Here is a 27500-nt window from a genome sequence, read left to right as displayed (position 1 = left end):
CACAGAAATAGTAAACACAAGACACACACAAAACATTGCACATACATTGGTTACACACAATAACGAAAGCGCACTTACCATTGTGGTTTCAAGACATGCTTTCGCCGAGATCTCCTTTAGACGTAAAAATTAGTTTACATGATATGTGTATATTTACAAGATTTATGCAACTAAGGAAGAGACTAAATTGTTTATCATAGCAAAAATCAGTCGGTTCAGTTCAAAAATATCCAAATGTTCGGCTACTCATCAGTCGGCAGTTTAAAGGTTGACAACTTTGTAGTGGAAACTTTCTTGTATAATATCTGACCATGGAACTGACCATGGAATGAAGGCGGATTCAACATCTTCTTTTCTTTGATTTCTATTAAATAATCTTTTCGCAGCTTAGCTCTGTCATTGCGTACTGACTTCGATACATCATCTGATATATATATTTGGGACTCAAAGAAAGCTTTCTCTTCAAGAGCTTTAGCGGCGGCTTTTAGAATCTTCACCTTATCCGTGTACCTAAGAAGGTAAACATTGGTTGCGGCTTTGGAGTTGCTGCGGCCCGTTCTTTAATGTTCGTGCGGTGTGCCCTCATCACCACGATGCCCTTGATTGCCATATGGTTTCCAAAGAAGTAGTGGGCCAGAAAAGAAAAAAAAAGCTCTAGAGAGTCTTGTTCCTTCTCTGCGTCTTCTCGCAAACCCCATATGACGATATTATTCCTTTTGGAACGGTTTTTGAGGTCATCTATTTTTTTCTCAAGTTTGGCCAACTCCATGCGGGACGCTTTCACTGCAATGTCGCTTTTGACTTCAGTGACTTGTTCTTCTAAATAACCATAGCTCTGCTTCAAATCTTTAACGTCATCAGTGGTCTTCTTCTGGCTTACGTCGAGGTTCTCTAGTTTCTGAAGAATGGAGTTCAACTTTACTTCTTGGTCAGCTTTCGCCTTTAACAAGTCGTCCATCTTGGCGTCCATCTTGGTCAGAACAGCGTAGAATTTGCCTCCGGTTGCTGTCATTTCGCTCTCTTTTTTTTATTTAGACCTAGTTTTAATACTCATTCGCGTCTTCAAAGTGAAAAGCACAAAAAGAAACGCGTTATCACGTTTTAAAAGCACATTTAAAACCAATTTTTAGGAGAGAGCTTGGGCACGTCCGTTCACCTTGAAGTCATCCCCAGACCCCCCTGGGTTTCTGCAATTATTATAATGGTTGTGTTTAAACAGCTGTCATGGTAGTCCAGATCATTTTAATCAGTACTTTACTTTTCCACAAACCTAGGAGGAATTCTTGTACATACTTCAACAACTAAAACTGAACTTTATGACATGAATAACAATGAAACTGAAGTTAACTCAATGCCTTATATACACCAATTATTTCTTCAATGTCAATTAGTGAATCCTGTGGAGAATCCTTTGGAGGAATTCTGTGGAGGAACTCTTGTAAAATGCAATAGCTAAAACTGAACTTTATCACATCAATAACAATGAAACTGAAGTTAACTCAATGCCTTACATACAACAATTACTTCTGCAATATCAATTGGAGAATCCTGTGATATTTTTATACTAATTGTCAACAGGTTTACCTTTACTAGGTACCAATATCCAAAAGAGTACTTTTCATTACCCTAATATGTTGTTCCAGAAAATCCTTAACCCACTATCAAGGAAGGTTTTTTTAATTTTTGAAACCTACCCTATAAGGAAATTTCAATGAACGTTATTCTGCTCCCTCCTTCCTTCAAGAAATGCGACTTTGTCCAGTGTGGTTTCTCCAAGGAGCCATTGGGTCCATTGGTGCAATCCAAAATCATGAAAGGGTAAATGTCATATATCTTTCTTTTCTGCTATCTTTCCCAATCATGGAGCAGCTGACATTAGTGCCACACACCTGGATCCTTCTGATCAAAGCACTTACAGTGAAGTTCATGTTGAGCCTGTCTCCTCTCATCCAGGCTGGACAGAGGGGGCAGATACAGGGTCACATGCTGTTGCTCTGTTTGGAGATCATCTCCAGCAGGCAGGTCTTACATGCACTGTGCTTGCAGGACATGGACACAGACTGATTTATCATCTCCTTTCAGAAATGAAACAGAACTGATGAAAAATGGGTGTAAGTGCTTGGTTATGGTACCATTTATTTTTTCAGGTGCCCTTTTTGTTTGGTTTCTGAATTTTGTTTTGTTTTGTTTCTTTTTTGCTGTTGTTGTTGTTCCAAACAAAACACTAATCATGTGAGTCCAGTTCAAATTTCACTGGGTTAGGTTCAAATAAAACTCTAATGATTTGTGTGTTAGAGCATTTCTCGTGAAGTCCTTTTTCACAATGTTCCTTTATAACTTGAATTTGATTTAAACAGAAAACATGATATTTTTCATTCTGTCTGGTCACACTCTCTGAACACCTGAACTAGGAGTCACTCGCAGTTTTACAGGTGAAAAGAATAAATGTAGTCTCACCTAATTGGACATAGTAAGCTTTGATCCAAAATGTTACCAGGCGTGATTTCAAAGTTAAAGGACCCTAGGCCAGACATGTTTAGAATAAATATGAAAAATGACACAAGGACAGCACACATCAACTTTTACCACCAGACCAAAGTGAAAATGACACATCAAAAAATTGATGGATTCATTACCATTACTTAGGATTCATTGCCATGGTTATATCATGCCGCATTTCTGTGATGCCAATTATTGCAACTGGTCATGTAATGCCACTGAGAATGAGATAATGAAAGTTTTTTATCATCATTAAGGGGGGATTCTACCTAAAAAAAGTGCATTTTTTCAAATAATTGTAGGAATTTAAGTTTTGGTCACAACTATCTAAAACTATATATCACTGGAAAGCTTATGAACTATATTTTTCAAAAAAAGGTGTTATGTCACACCTGCAGCAAATGTAACCTGACACCGGTCATTTCAATTAACAACTTGTAGTGTCTCACCTATATGTACTTGAGTAAAGATTGTTAGAAACTGTTTCAATGAAATACCAATATTTTGCTGTTATTCTAAAGAATATTGAATACTTGTTGGGATGAGTGAAGGATTTCAAGAATTTTTTAAATTTGACATCACAGCACTGGTGTCAAGTTACACATCTAACACATGATCACTATTTGTTTAATCATTTCTTTTGAAAGACCTCTATGGCATTTTCCTTCACTCATCCCAAATAACTCAATTAGATCAGCAATCCCTAAAAATTTCAGGTCCATAGCTCTCATACTTCTTGAGTAATCTTTTCTCAAGTATTAAAAAATACGTTTTGAGAAAAAAAGGCCTAAAGTTACAAGATTTTAAAATTAAACACCTCCTGTATTCAAATTATGAAGTCAATGAGTAGCCATAAGTTCAAATATAATTAGGATAGGCAAGAGCAAGAGTTAGAATGCCCCAGCTTCATATGAAACATCTTCTTTTTCACGAAGAGCCGCTTCTCTTTGAGTACGGATAAGCTGCAATCCCTGCCGGCGCTTCTTCTCCTTGGCCGTTGCCTGCTTATCAGCTTTCCGAAGCCTTGAATTATCTCTTAGTCGAAATGCATCCTCAGTAAATGCACCTCCAGGAATTGAAAGCCTTTCCATCAATCTTTCTCTGCTTTCTGCACCTCTGTGGAAGTGGCAGACTGCAGACGCAGCAGCACACCGGACAACTTTCACTCCATGGTGTTTATGTTTGGGACACCGGACCCAAACCATTGCGTTGATGCTTTCATTTGGGTTCTGGGTTTTTCCTCGTACACATCTTTCTTTGCCCATCCTTTTCTGCACATGGCCTACACAATCCAGTTTAATAACTTCACAGTCATCATAGGCATGTTGAACAGTGTTAAAGGCCTTACTGTCCCCGTCTGACACCATCCATTTGTACCTCATGTTATGAAGTTCGATGGATCTATTCCAAAGAACAGAAGCTCCTTCTGCTTCCATAGCAGGTGAACTTCCTTCGAAGTTGATGTCACAATCTCCAGATGCAACATGCTCCCTCCTCCATTCTTCAAACTCTTCCACATTCCCTTCACATTGTGAGTTCTTTAGGGAGCACTTACGGCAAGATTTAGACATCACGTGATAGTCTAAAACTTCTCCTGTGTCAATTGAGATGACGAAAACAACACCTGTTAGTGATGTGAAACCTCTTTTGGCCCAAGTGCCATCAAAGCTAACAGCAGCATCAATTATTGTGGTGCTGTCTGAGATGCCATTTTCCTCCATGATTAGCTTTCGGAGCCTTTGGCCTGCACCTTTTAGTTCTTCTTTTGCTTCACTTTCCAGTGCTTCCAAAATTACATCAACTTGCTTGTAGTAAGCAGCTCTTGACAAACAAGGCATGTTCATTATCGCACAGAAAGAAGAGAGTCCGTCGTAGCCACTTCCAGTTTCTATTGAGTGGTAGACAGCTCTCCGGTTGACATCAAATGATTTGCCTTTCTTGGCAAGGTTGGGTGATGTCTGCCAAGGAGTACTTTCATCACAAGAATTGCAGTGAATGGAGAGATCTGACATCAGTCCATAACGGCTAGCGGTATTTTCTTCAATAGTAAGGTCTCCTATATTAAAAACATGACGGAAAAGGATGCTATTAGCTATAGTTACTGAACCAAACAGAACCACAATGTTGGAGCATTAGTTCACACCTCCATAAATGTGTACAAGTGTTGCAGTGAAGAAAGATCAGAAAAAATGATTAAACAATAATAAAACTCCTTTTCTGCAAATAATTCTAACTATCGTTTTTCTTTAGGTTCAAGGGGCTGAAAAGCATATTTATGATGTGTGATATTTTTCTCACCTTCTTCGCATTTGTGTAAAGTTGAGAGCACAGAAGAGAAGCTCTTTAGATCAACGAGCCTGTATCCTTTTTCTACCTCAGCTACCTCGAAAACTTTTTTGTTTTCATCAGAACTTGAAGAAGACTCATCTTCTGAGCTCTGGAATCTCATCTTCTTCCTTGAAGAACTAGGAAGCTGATCGCTTTCTTCGCCAAAATCTGACAGATCAGACTGATCGTGCGAAGTTCCTGGGGTCGGTTCGTTTGGTTCACTCTTCCTGTTGCAACCGCTTTTCTTCAGTAATTGCGCTTTTTTATGATCTCCTCCATGCCCCTTTCTTTTCCTAGTTTTCCTGTAAACGGTTCTTTTCTTCTTTCCAGTCATTCCAGCACAAAAGAGACAAAAGGAGTTCAATATTTCGCAATACACTGTGACAACTTTCACACAAAAATCTCTCACTCGTCTCCAGTGTTACTCTTTCAATTTCTTATTTTCCCCTTCATGTAAGATAGCACAAGGATTCTAAGGGGCGTTTCGGGCTTGTTTGACATATTTTGAGCTCCAAACAGGCTGGTAAACAAGTAAGAAACAAAAAATGCTGTTTTGGTTGCCATGGAAACGAGATTTCTATTTAGATACCTCTTCTTTTCTAACGTAATTTCTCATTTATATTTTAAAATTTTTCGGTAAAAACGATCGTCAGTGTAAAGTCGAATAGTTGAACCTCGCATTTCTGAAGAAAACAAAAAAACAATATTTTGAGCTAATTTCAGGTAGAATCCCCCCTTAAGTGGAAAGTCACACAGAATAGAGAATTTTCTGTTTCTATTCTTCTTAAACAGCCTTTGTTTCAGCAGCAGCTGAGTATGTGAGGGCTAGAAGTTACCACAGTAAGGTTGTAAATTACTCAATTAGCATGTAATGTTATTGTAGTGTTTTGGTGAGGAAATAATGACTCCAGAGGTACAAACTCAACTTGGTTTTTAATGGCAGAGAAGTAACAACAATACAACGGTTAATCTTGATGTGCACGAGGCAAGTCATGTGATAAAGAAAGCATTACATCATAACGTTCCTCCCTTCCTTAGCAAAAAAAAGTGACAATGAACACTAAATAATAAAATGTCACAGTTCCTTTAGACAGTCCTCAGTTCACTAAGGAACTTGTTTGATAAGGCACTAGGGTGGTCTTTTGTAGTGGGTAGCATCTCTCTGGACAAACAGTCCGGTCACGGTGATCAGATTTCTTGCATGAAACTGATGATTCTTGATTTGCAGGATCCCTTTGTTGTTCTGGCCCTGGTTTCACCTCCATGACAGGTGGTTTACTCTGGTTTGGTGCTGGCTCACTATGCAAAGGAGAATGTCCTGCTGTGGTTACTGGCATTTTAGTTGGTGAGTATGCTGCAAAAAACTGAGGTACATTTACTTCACAGTCCTCAAGTTGTTCCTGCTAATGGGGTTTAATCTTCATTCCTGAGAGGTCTTTTAACTGATCAATGTGTTGTTTCCAAAAGAGCTCCTTCACCTGTACACAATCACTCACAGGTCCTACCTTTGCAACTACCACTCCCTTGACTGAAGGATCTTGGCTCTTCCTGTGGTCTTGTTCCAAGACAGGATCTTGTAAACTAAGCTGTCTCTTGGGCGCTGTAGGTTGTAGCTTGGAGGGTTCAGATAGTTTCTTTAGGGGATCTGGATGTAAAAGATCTAGGTGTTTACATAGTCTTTGATTCATCAGCAATTCAGCAAGCATACATCTTGTTGCCGTGTGTGGTGTAGCGATATTTGGACAATATTTTGGGTGCAGACATCATCAGCTGACACACTATGCACCAGAAGAGGATTTTTGTTAAATGTAAGTATATAAATATGTACAAAATCCCAATATAAAATGTTAAAATTGAAAAAGAAAAAGATAACTAAATAGAAACAACTAATTATGTGGTATAGCTTGGATTACAATGAAATAATTCCAAAAAGGATCGACTTTTCAGAAAAGACCTAAAAGCTTATTATCTGTATTACCTATAATATCATTGAACAACTTCCTGAAAAGTAATTCACGTCTGGTATAAATTTTTGGGTGAGCTTCTGTGTACTTTATTCAGGAAAAATTGTTCAGATTGCATGCCTGTGGATGTGACCTGTATCTGACTGGCATTTCTCAACAACCCCCAGAACATACTGAGGGTGGAAACAACCCCAGACAGAATCAGAAGACTCACAGACCAGTTAGAGAAGCCCTCCCTTACATCATGTAGAGAAGAGATCTCACTGCAAGAAATATTAGTCGAGCCTAAGCCATGTATTTTTATTTTACTAGGATGTAAAACTCCTTCATAGTAGATCTACAGGTCTCATGACCATGAAAAATAAACTAGGGAGATGGAATGATAAAGCTTGCATAACTAACAGTTTTGTGGGAGTTTTGGGTGACAGAACCGCTCAAATGGGTAGTGAAGTCATGCGGGGAATGTGATGGGATAAACTACCATTTGGCTGCATAAATCTTCTTTGACCAACCAAAAATTCCAGCTATGCAATGCTTTAGACTAGATTTTCAGAAGTTTTAGGACCTCAAGAAGTCATCCTTTAACCTCCCCCCCCACCTTCAATACACCCAACTCCAACCCCCCTCCTTCCCATCTTTATTTCCTTCCCATCCTTATTCCATTGTGTAAATGCACAAGGCTGTAGATTGAGTCCTTGTTAGCATAGAAACAGGGATAGCAATGTTTTCCCTTTGTTTCCTTTTTTCCCTTCTGCTATATTTAATACTATTTATTTTCTCCTCTCTCCCCCCCCCCCCCCCCGGCCTGGAAAAATTAAAGCTCTTAAGTGCACCAAATGTTTTTTTTTTTTTCAAGTCAAAACAAGCTCCATTCTTGGAAATGCTTGAATTATATCAAGCTTCGTTCTAGATAAGTTTAACTTAGGCAAAGCAACAATACACTCACGGCAATACCTGTGAAAAAATAGCAAACTTGATGGTGATGCAAAATGACGGTAAATTCCAGGGCTGCAGTGCTCTTTATGAGGCATGTTTTAAATTGTCATGACAACAACGCATTCTGACTACCAATCAGATTCTTTGCTTCCCACATATTGAAAGACTATCTTTGTAAGTGCCCCTAAGGCACGGGTTTATCCCTTGTTTTGATTTAGTAATCGTTTAGTTAATAATCTGTAAAAGTCACACTAGGTGCCTCGTCACGCGTTCCGTAAGTGGTATCGCATTTCCAAACAGAACGGATCTATTGTGCAATTCAATAATTCGATCGATTTCGCAAGCACACGTGGTTTAATAGAAAGAAATTGTCTGTCGTTTTTATCGAAGGAAGGAAAGGTCCTTTTTGTGTCAACTCTCGCCAGATCCGGCAACAATGTAAGTTTAATTTACCTCGAGTGTTTCTATAGCTAATTTCTTGTCCCTAAATTTCGTGAATCAATTATTTTTAGCTTCACGGTCAAATACGACATTTAATAAAGGAGGCGTTCCATGAAAGAAATTGGGGCGATATTTGTTGTGTCGATCAGTGAGATTCGTACGGTCCAGCTAGCGGCGATCAAGCGTCGCTATAATCTTACTCAACTCAGCAAAAGTCTTCTCATTTCATATTAGAAATGAAGTATTTACCTTGGTCTCTCTGCTGTGGAAACCACCCCATCACTTGCTTGTCTAGTTTGGGATACTTGAGAGTGAAATAGCCCACCATTGCACGTTTTGCTGACATCTTAAGCTTGCCAGAAAGAACAGTCACCTGGTTTCTTATCCAGCATTGCATCATGGACTCGCTAAGTCCAAATTATTTGAGATTTTTTTGTACAGTTTCAGCTTCCACAATAACTTTTATCTTGAAAGCCATAGTATACCAAGAGCAGTGTGCTTTTGGCATGATGAGAAAAATAACAGGGACAAAAGAGCTACTCAAGTGAAACGTTTGTCAGATTACTACAACTGAGAGTATAGTTGTGTTTCTGTAGTCGCATGGCAGTTTTCATACACTTTGTCAGATCAATTGATGTTCATCATCAAACTTGCCTGGCTCCAAGCAAGGATTTTCACAAGAAAGGCAGTATGTATGCGGATGTTGGATTGTGCCTTTAGTGTGCCTCAATATTCATATCCTTGATTTTCTTAGGCTCATCGCCATTAATGATACATTCCTGTGAGTTACTGGTGTGTGATCAAATTCTTGTTTCTTGGGACTATTGAAGGTGAATGCTGGTGTTGGATTGTGGCGAAAGTGTGCCTCAATATTATTATCCTTGATTTTGTGAGGCTTGATATTTTTACTGCTTTTGTTCCAAACACAGGCTTGGTCAGTGCATGCTGGGTCCATGTACCCCCTTTCATTTTCAAATTAGACTCTATATAAAACTGCAATTACATGATTGGAACATTTACTGTAGCCAGCAGTACAGCTTCAATATGCACAGGTCTTATGAGGTTGCTCTCTCACTTGTTGAGATGGTGTAAGGCAGGCACATAAGAATATGTTTCCATTGGACATAGACTTGGTAAAAAACTTGGTGCACAAATCTGCCTTTCAAAATTGAAGAAGACTTGCAAATCTTATTATGATCTATATAATCCATTCACAAGGCTTTCATGCTCAAAATATAGTTGAATATATGTCCAATGTTTGTTTTGAGCCATTTAGTGAGCTCATCCCAAATAGTGTTATCCAAAGGATCTTGTTGTAAGTTACATTTCTTTAATATTTCATTGTGCTGGGTTTTTTAAGTTTTAGCATAGTTTTCTGCAATCTCTTTTATAGGCACTTATTGCTCCAAAGCAACAGGGGCACAAGCAGCTAAATCAGAGTGAGTTTCAACTGATGGTAAAGCTCTTTGTTGAATGCAAAACTTAAGTTCTCTGGTACTTAAATCCAAGAAATCCTTGAGATGCTAGGCCATCTTTGAACATCAAGATTTTACTTGAAATTTTTCAAGCTTTGATTTTCTAAGTAGTAAGATGTACAACTGAATATCTCTTCTTTCAGCAGCCGAAGTTTCTGGTCAACTAATGACAAAAGTAGACGCTTTTGAGGATAAAAATGAGAAGAATCAGCCACTATTTGGATGCCACTATTTTTCTGTTATATAGTAATTAAGCGGTGCTGAAGTACAATCTTTGAGTCAACATTTGCAAGTGTCTTTGTTAGGTTGTTTGTTTAATTCAATAACAAGCAACAACAGTTTATTTCTAGTACCAAAACAACAAACAGAATTTACAAGAATATAACTATAAATAAATAAACAGTACATAGAGTAGTGGAACACCCAAAATAACAAAAAAGCTAAACTATTTGGGTGACCGTGATTATGATAATTAAAAATGTGACAGTCAGAAAAGAGGCACAACAAATACAATGGCTGCAGTCACATCTACTTAAGTTAGTGTCAAGTTACGTGACGTTATACCCAACTGTAGTTAGTACTTTCTGTCGACTTTGCAGTCACACCACACAGTTAACTACAGTTAGTTCTAGTTAGCCTATGAATGATGTCAGAATAAAAAGAGGTTTGTGACAGCCCTTATTGTTGATCTGTGAAATGTCAACATGGTTGACTGACATAAAGTGTGTCTAGTTTTTCTTCTTGTTTCTTTTTTTTCAAGTGGCAAACCGTCGGAGAAAAATGCAAAATAAGCTGAGAATTTTAATGGGTGCCTGACACCAAAGAAGGCAGGTCTTACTGGTGCTGACATTGGTTACATACGCAGTACATTTTGGTGCTGATGTTCGTCTATGCCAAGTGTGGTCTTGTCCATGACCTCAAGGGTGGTTTAATCTAATGTTATACGCGCCCATTTACAACTACCTTATTTCGCAGGCACTTAGTTTCACGAAAAAAGGTCGGCATATTTCGTGAGTTGTTATATGCGCAATTTGGATGCAAAATTTTTTTCTTAGGGAATCAATTTTTGAAAACACACACAAAAAAAAGTTTACTATTTTACACTTATTGCTGAAAATCATCAACTCATAGCAAAACCAAATTATAGAAATGGCATCGTGTACCATAGCCATAGTCAAAGACATTATCCTTATGCTTAACATTCTTTGCAGTTGTATAATACATATTTACACTATAACCGTGGATTAGATTAGAGCTATGTGTACCACTGGCATAAATTTCTTGGACCTCTTATCAATTTCAAGGGTGAGCTCAATGTCAGTGAACAGGTCTTCTGGAGGGAGATCCATTTGTCCATCTAAGAGGCCAGAGATCCCGGCTTTCCCCCACCCTTTTGCAATGTGTTGCACACAAACAGGACTACTCAGGTGATTGTAAAGGTCCGCCAACCAGATGGCATGAAGTGGTTTTAGGACTTAGTTGCAGATCCACATTAATATCAGTGCTGTCGCATCCCCGATTCTATCTGCTGCTTTACTTCGTCTAAGTACCATGTTGAAAACTTGTCCTTCATATATCTCTTCACCTCCCCATTGATGGTGAGATCCAGAGGCTGAAAGAAGTGGATCATGTTGGTGGGAACCGAAACAATTGCAATATTTAGCGATGCCAGTTTCTTCGAAACCTTTGCAGCTTTTTGACCTCTAAACACATCACAGATCAGCAGAGCTTTTTGAGTTGGTGCCAGTTTGAGCTCCTTTCCTTTCCTCTCGATGTAGGGGACAATTACTTTATCTATCAAGGTTAAAGTTTCACCTTCATTAGAGTATTGTTTTGGATTCTGGGAAATTGCAAATCCTCTGGGGAATTTAAAATCTCTTGGTTGTTTTCGCTTGGTATATGACTTGCATGGGTAAGCATTCTCCTGATAACAAAGGTGAGAGTAATGCTTCTCTTATCAGTCACACCTTTAATTGAAACTGACAATGCATTTCTTGCAGCCATCATCATTCTCCCAATGGAAAGATTTGAGCAAGGAGTTTGATCCGCATTTAACATGAACTCAGGAGGAATCTTGTCCTCTGTAATCATCTTGTTAATGTCAGTGAGAAATATAAGTTTACATTCTTCAAACATCCCTCTGGGAACTGGAGGACAAGTGGTTGTTCCAGCTCGGTGAGTAAAATTGCAGCGCCTATAAGTGGATTTCTCGAAGTCATTGTAGGCTCAAATTCTCTTAAATATGGTGTCTTATTACTATCGACAAGCACCAGTGCTGTTGCCTTCACGACACAGAAATTAACTTCTTTTGAACTGTGAAACCGCAACGAAACAAGGACATTTTACCAAAGAAACTTAAACCAGAATATAGCATGTCTTCACAGCACTGTAACACTAATAAAGGGAACAGAGAGACTATTGTGTTTTGTTTGTTGTTGGTTTCCAATCTCAGTTTACAAATACCAGGTGTTACCTTTAGCTGTCACAATACAATTGACTGCAACAGAACAACCACATTGAGAGGAACAGCAAACATGCCAGATCTTGAAATGGCAAGCATAGATCACAGTGGCTCTATCATGTATTTGTTTAAGTGCGGTCTCTGTGGGTTTCACATTTACAAAGAGGTTTAGAGTCCGATTTTTGGAGAGCAATTGAAATGCTGCTACAAGAGAAATAACTGTTTTGATTGCTATGCTATTGCCACAACCAAGCGCCTTTAAGGCTGTCTTGCTGACCCTACAGTTGTTCACTTGCCCTGGAAAGTTTCTAGGGGAACATGCTTTTTTCTACAAAGAAGAGGGCTTTTTTGAGCTAAAGTCATCAGCAAGAACCACAGAAGATCTCCACTAGTGCAAGTAGGATTGGAAATTCCCATACAAGTTACAGCTGAGATGGATCTTACTGAGAGGAATAAAGCAATCCTTGAAAAATATAAACAGATTGTTGTTTCAAATTTCAAAGAACCCAGGAATTATGGCCATTTCAATGACTGTACAAAAGAGGTGCTGAAAGGACCTAAAGATCACAATAGTGATACAGATGAAGAGGTTCAAAGAAATGCAGGTAGTGAAATTTGACTGTTGAAATGTCATTCATCATCTGTAGGCATGCCATAAAGCTTTTACACATTACACACAATAAGTAGACATATTTCTTCATTAAATTCTGAAAACGAGAAATATAGAAGAGTTTTAAATTTCATGACATTAAAGTTTGTGGGATTTTTTTTCTGTGTTGCTTTAAGTTCAGGATTTTTTTTAAATTGCAAAAATTGCAAAATTAAAGCGATGTGAAAATCAGTACTAGTAAGGAATGACCCTTACTGGAGCAAGCACTTCAGAATGTCTCAACAAACATTTTAGTTCGTAGTAAACCTGGTCAGAAATTCAGTGGAAAAAAGAGATGCTCAATTCAGGGAAGCAGTTAGCACAGAGAAATGACTCGCTGTGGCATTTTGGTGTCTTGCCAGTGGGAATGTGTACAGAACTGTTGCCTCCACATTTTCCCTTGGCTTTTGAGACCTTGCCTGAATGTGCGCAACTTAGACCCAGCAAAAGTTCAATTTAACACTGTCCTGAGCAAGATTCATGTGATTGAGGAGCGCACTCTTGTTTTGTTGAAGGGATGGTGGAGATGTTTGCAAAAAGAATTGGAAATCTTAACAGAAACGTCCCAGAATGATAGCTGCTTGTTGTATTCTTCACAACATTTGCATTGAAAATGGGGAGCCAGATCCAAAAATTGGTGACAGCCATGACAATTATGATAACAATGATGATTTTGTTGATGGGGGAGCAAGTTCCAATGCAGATGCAGTCAAGGATGTTTTGATAAGAAATCTTTTAAATTGTAAAAAAAAATGCTTTATTGATTACTGTTTATGTCAATTCTTTTATGTGATGGAGATAAATGCTTACATTTGGTGTTTCTAGCATTTGTAATATTTACTGCTTCACTGAAATATGTTAAAATCAAGGCAGAACCTTTCTCATCTAGTGTAATCAAGAGTTCAACAACCCGATCAATAGTTCATTAATAATTGTCCTTAAATTTTCACTGAAACATTGAGCACAACATATCATCAGTGACTGTAAGACCTAATGGAATGAGTTTTAAAGCAATAAAATAAACAACCTGACTTACAATTTGTTAATTATTGTCATTAAAATCTCCTTTTGCCTTTCTTTGGGTGTCTCTTCTAACTGTATCAATCTCTCCATCATTTTGTCATCTCTCTCTTGAGCTTCTAGGAGCAACTTTATCTGCTTGTCTACAACATTGATGAGTCCCTTTGAACTACCTTCCTCGTTTAGTTTCTTGGCTTTTTCAGCCCTTGCTGTCTTACACAGCCTTTTACCGGGTGTTTGCTCCAAATTGCTTGACTCGCGGTTGCAATCAGCGTTGAATTTTCCCGCTCCTTTTGATGTAGAAGTTGCGAACATTTCATCTCCATCACCAAGCTGATCTTTATGACCCTTGCCTTCCTCTTGATGTTTTGCCTTTTTTTTATTTTCATATCTGCCTTCACTGGAACAAAAAAGGATCAGGGAGTTGATTTTATCCTTGGAACTAAAAAGCTTGATCAACCATGTCAAACCACAAAGGTTTGTCGGGTTGGGTTTCCCAGTCTGTTTGTGATTTTTATCTTTATTCTTCTTGTGATCTGACTTTAGGTTATTTATCTTCTCTTTCATTTGTTGCAGGGTTCTGGTGGCCATGTTTCTGCTTGCTAATTCAGGATTGAAATCCTTCTCAAGGTTATCCTATCTGCCTGAATTGGCTCTTGTTTTTTTACCAGTAAGCTTTCCCAGGGAATAAGCAGTCTCGCAGAGTTCCCACAATAGAGAGGTTTCTGTATCTGTCCAATCTCTTCTCTGTCTTGGAAACTTTGAAGAAGCAACAGTTTGCAGCAAGTTTGACCTGCATTCAATGCCAGGTACAGCCAGATTAGGGGGAGAACATCCATACTGTCTCTTGTGGTTGTATTAAGCATCAGTCATCAATAATTAATGTGGAACATGCAAGCGTAACATTTTTTTCTATTATTTGTTTTCTGCGAAATTAGTTTATAGCTCTTTTCGTCCTTTCATTTGGTTTGTTTGCACAATTAAGTTTTTATTCCTTTCTGTCAGTTTTTGCCCCCCTCGTTAGCATTTCTTTGCTGTTTCATCATCGTTAGCACCTTTCTAAGTTTCTATAGTTTTATTTTCTGCATATTCTATAATAGTTTTGCAGTATAGTTTGGTCTCAGTTGATTTTGGTCCATGGTTAGTGCAGTTCTGATTAGTTTTTGCCAGTCTCTTCGTGTTATCCGCAATTCGCTTCACAGCAGTTTTCTCTGTCTGAAACAATGTAAGTCAGTGTACTTCACAGTCCTTGTTTTTGCAGGCTTTTTATTTCTTTATTCTGATTTTCCTTTGTCACAACTTGTAATTTTTGCTCTCTTCCTGTTTTAGTTTCACTTATTTCAAGTACCAAGCACATCAATTGCAATAAATCTTGGTGTGTGGTCTGTTATTAAAGGCCATAAGACTTAAGACATAAGTTGTAAAAACAGCAAGACTGTCAGACATAAAGGAAATGAATATACTACCAAAAACTACTCAGGGTGGGTAGGGTGGGAAAACTAGTAAATGCAGCTACTAAAGACTGTTTGCTAGCTGAGCTATGTTGTACTAAGGTAAAGGCTGTCTTAGTCCCAGTACCCCCCATATTTGATATTTACAACAGCATCACAACCCTGTGTAATATTTAGGCTTCAAAGTAAAGATTTATTCCGCACACAGATGTAGTACATACAAGATGGCCGAACATCAAAGCACATGGCTCCCAACATGCAACGGGGCCTTGCTAACTAGAACACCGGAAGTCTGATGTAATAAACAACTAATCCAACATCTCCCCCAAAAGTTTGAGTGTAACCTTGTGTACACGGTTCAGTAAACTCAACAAGAATGTAACAATACTAATACAAAAAGTTAATGCCAGTTTGTTCACAGGTCTAGCCGTTGTGGTGGTTTCACTATTCCTCCTGAGTGTGTCACACACTTGGTTGCAGAGCGGTCGCCATTTGGAGGGCCTCCTTGGGTTGACACAGCTGTTGTTGATCTACAAGTAGTAGGCGTTGTAGGTTCAGCTGGTTGGTTCTCTGAGACGGGGGTAGAAACCCTTGGAGGCTTGTGGTTAACGGGCAGTGTTTTATCCTGAGGTACTATAGTTGGCCCGTCAGTGGGAAAGGCTGGTTGTGAACTGGTTGGGACTAGAGCGGACCAGTTACGTTGCAGAGTGTTCATCTCAGTCTTCACTAAGGAGGACCTTGGTTGTTTTGTGGCTCCCAAGATCTGACCTTCCCGGTTCTGGTCTCGCACCCAAACTTGCTGGCCAGTGGTCAATGATGGGAGAGCACAGGCTTGGTGTCGTTTGTCATGGTAGATCTGTTGCTTTGACCTGTATTCGTCCTCTCTCAGTTGCACTCTTTGCCGGTCTGTATCTTGCATATTAGGTTTGAGGATGCAGGCATGGAAGGAACTTTAGAAAGTTGTACTCAGTGGTAAACAGGCAAAATGCATTGGAGCTGAATTGCGGGCCATTATCTGATGCAATAATGTCAGGTATGCCATGTGTAGAAAATAGTTCTTTTAGGACTGAAATGACTCTGGAAGATGATTGGTCGTTTAGTCTCCTGATCTTGAACCACCTTGAGTAGTGATCAAAAACAATCAAATAGACCTTTCCCGCAAGTTCAAAGAGGTCAGCAGCTAATCTCTCCCATGGTAGGGAGGGGAAAGAGCTTGACATGAGTGGTTCTGTGGGCTCAGGGCGATCTTTGGCGCAGGTGCTACAATTTGTCACCATGTTTTCAATCTGCATAGGGAGCATCAGGTTGCAGTGTTATGTGTACTTCTGTCTACACCTTCCCCAGACCAGTGAATAGTGAGGGGAATTCAGTTTTGAAATCAGCATGTTGAGTAGTGACATCACAACAATGAGTGAAGGACAACGTCATTAATGAAAGGAGACAGTGGGGGACCAGCATACAGACAGTCATTAAGGCTTGGCGTGTTCCTTCCTGATCGAGCACTGGCATCATAAACAATACGCAGTTTAGTAGTGTCCTTGTCGACACAGATCACTTCATGATGAGGAAGTAAGGTACCTTGCCCACACCATTATTAGTACGTTGCTCCACTGGTTCCACGATTCCCTGTTTTTCCTGATCTCGAATGATGTCATCATAGTGCTTTAACACCTCAAGCTTCAAATTCAGACGCTTCAGCAGTGAAACTAGCCTTGACTTGCACAATGCAAAATTATCTGGAAGCAGCTCATGGTCTTCCTTGAAGGGTAGCTGTACTTGATATCTTCCCTCCGTAAATTCAACTTTGCTAACAAATTTGTCATACAGAGACAAACTGTCATTTCGAATCCCAAGTGATTCATAGTCCCAGAATTTTCCAAGTTCAAAGGCAATTTCATCCCGATTGACAACACTTGCTTCCACTTTCAGAACATGTGTTGCAGTAAGATTAACTGTGTTACCATTGTCATTGTGAGACATAATCATGGTGGGGCTGGAGAGGACATATCCTAGTTTGGTGGCGAAAGGAACAGGTTCCCACGGTGCACCTCTCACTATGGTTCCTTCGACCAATGACCAATAATGATCAGCACCAATGAGAATACTGATAGGCAGATCTCCTCTACCACACCTGTCGGCTAAAGAGAGGCCGTGCAGATGTTCACAGCTAGACTGAGCGAGCTCTGTGGGTTGTTGGGTCAGGGGGCTACATATGACTGGTACCACATAGGCTTGTATGTAGACAATTGCATCACAGATGGGTTTGATACCCACTTGAACAATTTCACATGTTTGTAGTCTGGCATCAGACTCGCCAAAAGTTTTAATCAGAAGTGACTCTCTACGAAGCACTGGTAACTTCAGTCTGTCTTTAAGGTTCTTAGTTATGTAAGATCTCTGACTGCATGAGTCAAATACCAGGCAAACACTTAGGGAAGAAGTGTCATTATCTGGACGCACAACTTCAGCGGTTGCCGTCTGCAACAACACAGACCCTCTAGACTGATCCACATACATACTGGTAGATACACTGGCCACATTATCTTGATCTTGCCCACCCATGGTTGATTGAGAATCACCACAAATTGCTACATGGTGAGCTCCTTGATATTTAAGACATTTCATATGAGCTTGACAGTTACATGCCAAATGCCCTTGCTTGAGACAAAGGAAACTCTTGCCTTTTTTTTTTAGAACTTCCTTTCTAGATTCAGTACTTGTGACAACATTACACTTAGAACTCTGATCGTTTTGATTGCAAAATGAACACCAAACACGAGAAGACTGCCTATCCTTAGAACTGTCAGTGTAGAAAGCTGATGTAGAAAGTGGCAACCCACCTCTCTGATTTGAGGATCTGAACTCTTTGTTGTTGACAAGACATTGTTCTCTCAGTTCCAGTTCCTTGTGAAATTCAACCAAAATATCTTTCAGATTCCATGTCTCGGATTCCAGATTGCGAGTGATAGCGATTCGAAATTCCTCCGGTAATTTCTGCATAACTATTGGTATTAAGAAACAACCATACATCTCGGAAGAGATTTCCATACCTTCTAATCCACGAACATGAGATTCCACTGTGTCGTACAAGCTTCGGAGTTTCTTAACTTTGCCAATCGATTCCACCTTGGGGAGTTTGGTGAGCACTTCGATGTGGCTAGAGATCACCATCTGCCGATTTCCGAATTTTGGTTTCAGTAGATCAACCGCCTTTTCGTAGTTAGCACTCGTCAGGGCTAGACCAGCGACCAAACTTTGTGCAGTGCCAGTGAGAAGTGACTTCAGATAGTTGAATTTATCCACGGAAGACAGATTTGGGTTCTTGTGAACCGCAGACTCGAAAGATTCCCAGAAAGGATACCAATGCATGGGATTTCCGTGGAATTTCTTCAGCTCAAGCTTGGGTAACTTTGCATGAGTGAAAGCTTTCGAAACGTGACCTTGAGAAGTTCCTGCACTTTCGGGAGAACCAGGTTGCACCACGGAAGGGGATTTCTGGCTCTTTCCCTTACTTTCTTGAGCTTCCAAAACAGATTCTATACCTACAATACACTTCTGAATGGAGCTCATTAGCTCACAGCTCTCACAGACTTTGGTATCAATAACTTCAACATCATCCACCAGATCCACAATTTCGCGGTCGAGCGATTGAAGCTCCAAATACTTCGTTTCAAGAGCGGTTCGAAGAAATTTCAGCCTTTTCACTTCGATGAGATTACATTCAGCGATTAACCCTTTAGCATCTTCAATAGTTTTCTCAACAAACTTTCGATGACCGTCGCGAAATTTCCTCAGATTCTTCAATTTCTTCTTCCCCGACTGCGACATGTCACCCATGTGCTTCCAGCTCGCATTCACAACAATTTCATTCAAGACGTTCTTCAGAGCGGTAGAATCCCGGTTTTTGATTCCTGGGTCTCGGCACCAATTGTATAAAACGTATATAACAGGATAACTTCGAATAAAGACTGTATTCCAGAATAACAATGTACAAGAGAGCTTTCACGCATTCCTTTGAATTTTCCTTTTTTTTGAGTTTTCATCAAGAGTTTAAAGTTCAATTCGTGGGGGGTAAGAAACATACAAAAATCCACGTGACACTCTTGGTCCAGTTTTTAACAGCCCCTTTTATCCATTGTTCGTGGTCAAGCAGTGTTTCTGCTGATAGCCCTCTTGAGAGGTCGTCACCTGGATTAGATTCTCCACTCACATACCTCCACTGGCTAGGGTCGAATCCATTCCGAATGATTGCAGTGCGGTTAACTACAAATGTGTGAAATCTCTTGTCTTCATTGTTCACATAACGTAACACTGATGTACTATCCGTCCAGAAAACTGATGGCTCGGTAAGCGGGAGTTCTAGCTCTCTCTTTATGGCTTTGCCTGACTGCATCGACACTGTTGCTGCTGAAAGCTCTAATTGAGGAATAGTAAATTTCTTCAAAGGTGCAAGCTGTGACTTTCCTAGAAGGATGGCGCAATGGACTCTATCGTTGATATCAACCAGGCGCAGGTAAGATACTGAACCAAAACCAATCTCTGAAGCGTCTGAAAAATGGTGCAACTGGCTATAAGCAATGGTCCCAAAGTTGGCTGGTTTAAAACAATGGTCGATCGCAAGCTTTGACAGCATAGGAAGGTCTATAAGCCATTTTTGCAAACGTACATTGTACTCTAGAGGTATTTCCTTGTCCCAGCCCAATTTCATCTTGCAAAGGTCTTGTAGAATTTTCTTGGCTGTAAGGACAAATGGTGCAGCGAAACCAAAGGGGTCGAACACTGATCCAATAATGGACAAGATACCTCTCAGCGTAGGGGGCCTTTCTTTGACATTGACATCGAAGCCAAATGTATTGGTGTTTACTCTCCATTGCATGCTGAGTGCTCATTCAACTACATGTTGGAGGCTGATCTCCTTGATGGTCTATGTGCGCTCTGGTTCTGGTATAGTCTCAAGAACCTCCTGATCACTGCTGATCCATTTCATTAGTCGGAAGCCCCCTCGCTGTAGTAAGCTGCGCAAGTCGCTGACATGGGCATTAGCATCTTCAACTAAAGGCAATGACTTCAGACAGTTATTGACATAGAAGTTTCTTCTGATGGTGCTTGTAACATCGGCAGAGAAATGTTGGCTGTTATCATCCGCCATCTTTAGGAGTGCAAAAATAGCACAAGCTGGAGAAGATACGGCACCAAACAAGTGAACTGACATCTGGTATTCTTTCAGTGCACAGGACAAATCGCCATTCGGCCACCACAGAAAGCGGAGAAAGGAGCAGTCAGTGTCTGGAACCTTTACCTGGTGGTACATCGCCTCGATTTCCACCATGACTGCCACATGCTCTTGTCGAAATCTGGTGAGGATCCCCAAAAGAGAATTTGTGAGGTCTGGTCCCTTCAACAACAAGTCATTGAGTGATTTTTCCTCGTACTTAGCAGAGCAGTCAAATACTACGCGAACTTTTCCAGGCTTGTGGGGGTGGTATACACTGTGATGGGGGATGAACCATGTCTTTCCCACAAAATTAGACTCCTTCTGATACTGGGGAACTCTACGGGCGTACCCGTTTGCGACAAGCTCCTCGACAAAGGTTGTGTGATCTTTAAGTAACGCAGGACTCTTCTAAAGCTTCTTCTTTAACCAGCTGGCGCGTTGTTCAGCCTGAATACGGTTGTTTGGAGTTGGGCACTTTCAATCTTTGAAGGGTGGGGCGATTTCATAGTGTCCATCTTTCATGAAGCGGCACTCTTCCTGGGAAGGCTCAGTCTTGCTATCAGCAATGGACTCCCCAAAATCGCAGTTATAGAAATCTTCGACCATCTGACACAGCTCAGTGCCAGCTTTAGCGAAGAAACTGGTTGCACACAAACTCCGTCAATCACGCTTTAAAGGAGCATTAACTGCCCAGCCCAAGCGAGTTCTAGTAGTGTAAGGGCCACCATGCTGACTATTCTTCACTTCTAGTGGATCTAGGGCTTCTGGTACATCGCTGGCAATTAACAGTTGGCAGGTAAACACCGTCAAAGTGGGGCCATCTGTCGACATCCTCTTGTGACGGTATATCATCCTTTGAAACTGGTATCTCCTCTCTGGTGTACAAAATGGGAGGTTTTACTATGTAGTTCTCGTCTAAATCGGTTACCTCCAGGTCATGCACTAGAAAACTGTCAATCAGGCTATCTTTCTTATCTAGAGCGGTGAGGGAAATCTTTGTCTTAGGACCATTAATGTCGAGTTGCCTCATGAGAGCCTCTATGCAGTAGGTAGAACTGCTTCCGTTGTCTAGAAAGGCGTATATGGCGATTGCTTTCTCGCTTCCTCTACGTCTGACTTTGACTGGAAGGATAGCCATGCCTGTCCGAGAAAATTGGGCCCCAGTGAGGCTACAGGAGGCGTTGCTAATACATGCCATGCCGTTGTGCACTTGTGATGTGCCATCAGCAACTCCAATTTCACTTCCGACTGTGGTGTCCTCTTTGGGTCTTTCCTGAGGTTGTGTGTGCAGGACGGTCGGATGCTTTTTAGGACAGCCATCTATCTTGCAGGATTTTCTTTCTGGGCAGACTTTCGCCAGGTGCTCTTGCGACAAACATCCAAAGCAGAGCCCTTTGGATGATAACTAAATGCGCTCCTGGTAAGGGCAATGTCTTAAAGATCTGCAAACTTCTAACTCGTGCCTGAAATTGCAGAAGGGACACATGATACCGTCCAAAGAAGGGGTCTCAATGGGATCATTGGAAGTGGTACTTGACTTTGAAACTGCCTTGGAGTTGAGAGTGGTGTCAACATGTGCGGCAAAGCTAAGTTTATCAGGTGTTGACACTGTTGTCATGTTCAAAAAGTTCCCGCATTGCGTGAATGGCTGCCTCAGCCCACTCTGATGACCAGCGCACGCTCGTAAAGAGCCACTCGCATCTATAACATTTGGCTTGGTGACCTTTGTGACACAGTTTCCCATAATCCTCCTTAACACTTTGCCTACTCCAATCGGTCGCACCGCTCCTTCCCCTTTGTCGAGGGGAATAATTAAGTCAATTCACTAAAATTGCTTCTAGGCCCCAAGGATCGACATACTCTGTGCATAGGCATTTGGTCATGCTGGCTATAGCTTCACATAGTTCTGTTCCTGATCTCTTAAAGGATTTACAAGTAAGAATTCTTCTGAAGCTGTTTGCATCTACACCAGAGGGCCCGCACGAGCCCTTAGTTCTTAGAGCGGCGTCCCTGACCATGTCTTCATTGATCTCATAGTACAGAGTGTCGGGAATGTCCTTAATAGGGCCAAACAGGAGAGACCCTAATTGGACAACCTGTGGCTTTGGGTGTTTTTCCTTCAACTGCTCCATGACGTCATCAGAAAGGGGTAAGATCCCTCCACCTTGATCATCGCTTAGATATCGTAATGCCAAATTGACTTGTCCCGTCATCACAAGATTTGCAAAAATCTTTGCCCTATTTGGAGGGTCTGTCACCCTACGGGAGTCTCCAAGACGCCTCTGTATCATGCGCCCTTCACGGAGGATAGTATCATCCTCGCCTTTCTTCCATAAGACAAGACGCTTTGCCAAACAATCCTGGTGATCTTTCGATTTCCATTTAGGACTGGGCTTTTGTAGACAAAGCGCTAGGAGAACAATAGTGACTTTAAGAGCAATGAATTCCATTTCTGAACCATTGTTCCATTTGTTAATTAGTTCTCTCAATGTGTTGATGAATTCTTTTCCCGTTTTTCCGAAAGGGACTAAAAATGTGTTTTTACGCCATTTGGATATTTCATCATAGGCATTCTCAATGGTCGACACATTAACAATTATTGATCTTCCTTCATCATATTGGCCCCAGACAAATGAAGATGGTGTGTGAAGCGTATTGCATTTGGGCAGTGATCCTGGCACCTCGTCAGATAACCTTTCATGCTTCGATTGATCAGACTGCAGCTCCTCCGGGAGTTGCACTGTGGACATATGTAAATTTGGCGTCGCTTGATTAGCATCTTTTCTCAATATTTCTGTTTCCTTCAACAAATACCGTATCACTATTTCCACTTGGTAATATAGACTCATCTATACTTATCACTGTTGCACCGTTCACACAGCTCTCATCGGCCAAACCCTCTTGACATTTCTCCAGCCTTGACGCTTGATCACGTAAATTCTGACCTTTAAGAGCAAGATGTCCGTATCCCTTTTCTTCCGAAAGCTGTTTCATGACTTCAATGTAGCCTTTCTTTCTGACGTTTCGATTCAAAGGCGCGCTATCCGATGCAACTAGCTCTTGCACTCGTCTCTTACACTCCAGAACGTCATTATTCATTTGGTTCGTCCATTTCATTTTCGGCTTTCTGGAGCAGCTAAAAGACACAGCCGCCACCATGGCAATTGCAATAATCGTAATAATAATAATAATAATGAGAATAATAATAATAATAATAATAATAATAGTGGGCTTTGTTTAGAGAGGGTAAAAACACTTAACAGTAGCCCTAAGACGCTGATGACTCTATGGCCCTCAAAACAACTACAAAATATAGATGCTACAACTAATAACAATAAAATGTACCATATTAAAAAGATAAAATATAATAAATAATTCATATATACAAAATTGCAATCCGAGGTGCATTGCAGCCTTTTGTTCAGCTAGAAAGGATTTAGAAACATTGGCCGTTTTTATACTAGAGACATTAAAGTCGGCTTGACGCATTTAACATCTGAGACGTTAAAGCCATCTGGTATAAAAACGAGACGCATAAAAGTAGACGACTTTTAGGCTCTTCTAAGAAAAGACTGGGCTCTATTCTCAGAAGTAAACAAGCGCAAAATAAACTGTGAGCGCGCAAATATACAAACAAAATAAAGATGGCCAAATTTCAAATTCTGAAGTCCATTTCTCAACGTCACCAAGAAAGGTAAGAAATGCAAATGCAAATGCAAATGTTTTTAACGAGCAAAAATCAATCGAGGAAGCAGCTTTTGCAGACTATGGACGGAGAACTAGATATGGTTGAGGCACTTAGCTTATGTACCGCGAATATGAAGAGACCAAGGAAAGAACAGGGTGCGGATCCAAAAAAGAAGTTCCTTGTGGTCGAGAAATGGTTACTGAAATTGGGACGATACTGCGTTCAAAAAACGTTTGTGTACAAGTTGAGCAATGTTTCAGTTCATTCTTGGTGAGATAGAAGACCTGTTCGGTGTTGCAGAATCAACTGCAAGTGTCATTTTTAACCAGGTATGTAAGATACTGGTGTCAACTCTTTACGACAGATGTGTTTACTTGCCAAGAAACAGAGCCAAGTGGAAGCATGAACTTGATAGCTTCCTTGAGAACTGGGAATTTCCATGCGTAGGAGCCTGGGACGGGTTCCGTGTTTATGTCAGCACAAAGTTAAATCAAAGGGGTCTGAGAGCCAGCTCATTCATATAATGGACAATTTTTATTGTATCTGTTATTGCTGGTCATGGGAATTATTTGGGGTGACCTCCCATTCAGAGGCTAATTTCTTGGCCTATGTCCCCTCCTGTGAAGCCCCATTTTTTTACATGCATCTCCCCTAAACCCCAGGACGATCCCCATGCGTCATAAAAAATGGACAGTGTCTTGATATAATTGAAATAACTCAGTTAGAACAGCATGTGTACAAAAGAATCTTCCCATATTTTCTCCACTTTCGTCTTATATCAGGATGTTTGCCGTAGTACTAGATACCAGTTCACATTTTTTGATCTTCAAGTTACAGTTGGGGCATTTTATAATATTTAATTCAGGAGCATCGGTAATTTTGTACTTGCAATTTATGGAAATGTATGTCTTCTTAATCTCTACCGTCATTATAGTACCAGTGATTTTCTTCTTTGCCTTTTCATGTGGTTTTATGTTTTCAGCTTTACTGGTAATCCCACCTGGAATGTCGATGTTTTCGCACTTTTCAATCGTTGTTTTTGTGGAAGAGCCGAGATATTTTTTTTTGTACCAATTCAACTTAAGTTCTTTGAAGTGATAACAGCTGTGCCGTTTAACTTCGGCGATTTGACTTTCCCACAGAGTTACAGTTATCGCTCCAGTAGTGTCAGCGACAACAATGTTACATTTGGTGAGGTTTTTTTTCGCCTGTTTTGAATACACAGTTTCCTTATCTCCTTTGAATAAAACTTTAGCTTTCAGTCCTACAGATTGACCATTCGGTGCACTTTGTAGAATTTGTGTGATTTCACTTCGGTCGGTGTTCGATGCTTTCCATTGAAACGTTAAGTTTTAGCTTGTTCGATTCTAGAGTACTTGTTCATCTTGTATTCTACACCATCGCCATATCTTCTTTTTTGTGGGCTGATGCTTGTGAGGGAAGTAGGAAGTTTGGCTTCCTCCCTTCGTTTCAGCTCATCTTTTTTTTCTGCAGTGAAACAGATCACTCGCGTGTCTTCTTGGTTTTCTTGAATGGTGAAGTCGAAGTATCCAGCAGATTTTGGATTGGCAGGTATCAGTATTTCAGAAACAGAATGGATGTACCCATGAACGTCTTTGTAAGGGCTGGATGCAGCAGATTTTGTTGGAGAACTCGAAGCCATCTTATGTACGCACAAACGGGACAAGACGAAAGAAGGACAGGACGCAGAGTTGAGCACGTGATATGCGCGCGCACTTTACATGAGGGGGGTCGAAAAGATTTTAGTCGCGTGCGGGTGACTAAAGTGTGAGTTTCGTGAGATGTTGCGTGCAAAGAAAATTGATGCACTATTTTTTGAATAAAAATAAACATTGTTGCTAATTAAACAGAATAGAAAACTACTGAAGCACTAATTACATGAACTTGAAGTCCTTATTCAGAACATAACATTATTAAGTAAATGTAAAAGTAAATTAAATGTAAATGTACAAAATAAAAACCCTTTTCTAATTTTAGGCTAAAGGGGTTCTTATATAGACGGAGGGGGGGGGGGGTAACTGTGAAAGTTTAGCCTAACAGGTTCTCAAACATGGAAAATGATTTCTAATTCTTAAATATTGTTTGTGTCAATATTACTCTGTTTAGTAGAACATAGCATGGGCCTGGGTAATAATAATTTGGTTTTTGAACTCCTTGTATTTATTCCTGCGTTTATTCTGGCATTGTTCGTTTATTCTCACGTGTTTTGATTCAATTGTCCCCTATTTAAGTACTGAAGACAAAAGCCTTTGTTGTCATGCAGGAAAATTAATTGTAACTTGAAAACTTTTTTCCCCTTGGGCTTGGGAAGGAAAGCAGGAGGGACCAGAGTTTGCATGAGGTTGCATGTTTTTGAAAGGCACAATTGAAACATTTTTCTATGCTTTCTCTGATAACTGGAGGCAAATAACCACCAAATAATTCCTGAGATATTTCTTTCTGTTTACATTATTTCTGGGTCAAATTATAATTTAATTTTTTGTATACAATAATTGTAACAGATGCACACTAAAGGCAGGTTGTAGAAAAATTGTAATCTAACACTGTCTGTGTAGAAGTTGGGAATAATGGTTGTCCATTAAATTAAGGCATACATATTTTGAGTCAGATGAGTCTTCATCGTCACTATAACATATGTGACCTCTCACGCGAAAACGTTCCTTACGGTTTGCCGTTTTGAAACGGTAGCCGTTCGTAAGCCATTCATCAGCCGTTCGAACGGGATGGGATGCCGTTCGAACGGCTTGAGCTATCCGTTCAAAAACAATTAGGAGCCGTTCGAACGGCTGGAGCTATCCGTTCAAAAAAAATTGGGAGCTGTTCGAACGGCTGGAGCTATCCGTTCAAAAAAAATTGGGAGCCGTTCGAACGGCTGGAGCTATCCGTTCCAAAAAAATTGGGAGCCGTTCGAACGGCTTGAGCTATCCGTTCAAAAAAAATTGGGAGCCGTTCGAACGGCTGAAGCTATACGTTTCAAAAAAGTTGTGAGCCGTTCGAACTGGATGTTCGTGGCGAACGGCTGGCGATATGTTTTGAAACCGTAGCTTACAATTCCTTTGGAAGGGATGTTTCGAGCCGTGATCCTGTCAAAGTTAATAGTCTTTGCACTGCGATCAGTCAAGAGTACATCGGACAGACTAAAGTTAGTTTGGTAAACACTTGAAGGTTCCTAATATAGCGTGTTTCCCCTCTGCAAGGAATTAAACTCTGCTCTGTTTAGATCATGCTTGCACATCAACGCAGCGGACAAAAATAATGGCACCCGCTTCTTTGTTAACTTAAAAGAATTGCTTGCACTCAAGGTAGCGAAAATTACTCGGCACATGGTAAAAATTGTCACTATAAATTGTGC

At 40.3% G+C, this 27500-nt stretch overlaps 3 protein-coding genes, 1 long non-coding RNA gene and 1 pseudogene across 15 annotated transcripts in view; 1 reads left to right on the top strand and 4 right to left on the bottom strand.

Moving 5' to 3' along the window:
• The window catches only part of LOC149035462 (uncharacterized), a 46328-nt gene extending 32542 nt beyond the window's left edge, over window positions 1-13786 (top strand). For 4 of the 12 annotated variants that reach the window (XR_016182459.1, XR_016182466.1, XR_016182458.1 and 1 more), the window contains exons 3-5: window positions 6056-6172; window positions 6519-6635; window positions 8923-10324. This is a non-coding gene — a long non-coding RNA (uncharacterized LOC149035462). Of the gene's footprint in view, window positions 1-6055; window positions 6173-6518; window positions 6636-6888; window positions 7895-8922; window positions 12710-13268 lie in introns of those variants that run through there. The other 8 variants (XR_016182461.1, XR_016182465.1, XR_016182469.1 and 5 more) reach the window with 7 other exon arrangements.
• LOC149035463 (uncharacterized) lies at window positions 2840-5573 on the bottom strand. The gene is made up of 2 exons (XM_089192074.1): window positions 4798-5573; window positions 2840-4555 (listed from the first exon to the last, which is right to left on the bottom strand). Exons 1-2 carry the CDS (start codon window positions 5159-5161, stop codon window positions 3390-3392), a joined length of 1530 nt encoding a protein of 509 aa, XP_089048200.1. The 5' UTR covers window positions 5162-5573; the 3' UTR covers window positions 2840-3389.
• A 2989-nt stretch (window positions 13787-16775) lies between the features above and the next one.
• LOC113675586 (uncharacterized) lies at window positions 16776-19061 on the bottom strand. The gene has a single exon (XM_027192177.2). The coding sequence runs from the start codon at window positions 19059-19061 to the stop codon at window positions 16776-16778; it is 2286 nt and encodes a 761-aa protein (XP_027047978.2).
• A 220-nt stretch (window positions 19062-19281) lies between these two features.
• Window positions 19282-20100, bottom strand: LOC149035461 (uncharacterized). Its single transcript, XM_089191293.1, has one exon. It carries the CDS (start codon window positions 20098-20100, stop codon window positions 19282-19284), a length of 819 nt encoding a protein of 272 aa, XP_089047419.1.
• A 1290-nt stretch (window positions 20101-21390) lies between these two features.
• Window positions 21391-23756, bottom strand: LOC149035460 (uncharacterized; annotated as a pseudogene).
• Window positions 23757-27500: the final 3744 nt, after the last annotated feature.

This window comes from Pocillopora damicornis, chromosome 13 (assembly GCF_964200805.1).
Source record: "Pocillopora damicornis chromosome 13, jaPocDami1.2, whole genome shotgun sequence".
Lineage (NCBI taxonomy): Eukaryota > Metazoa > Cnidaria > Anthozoa > Scleractinia > Pocilloporidae > Pocillopora > Pocillopora damicornis.
This window is presented reverse-complemented; position numbering and strand designations above follow the sequence as displayed.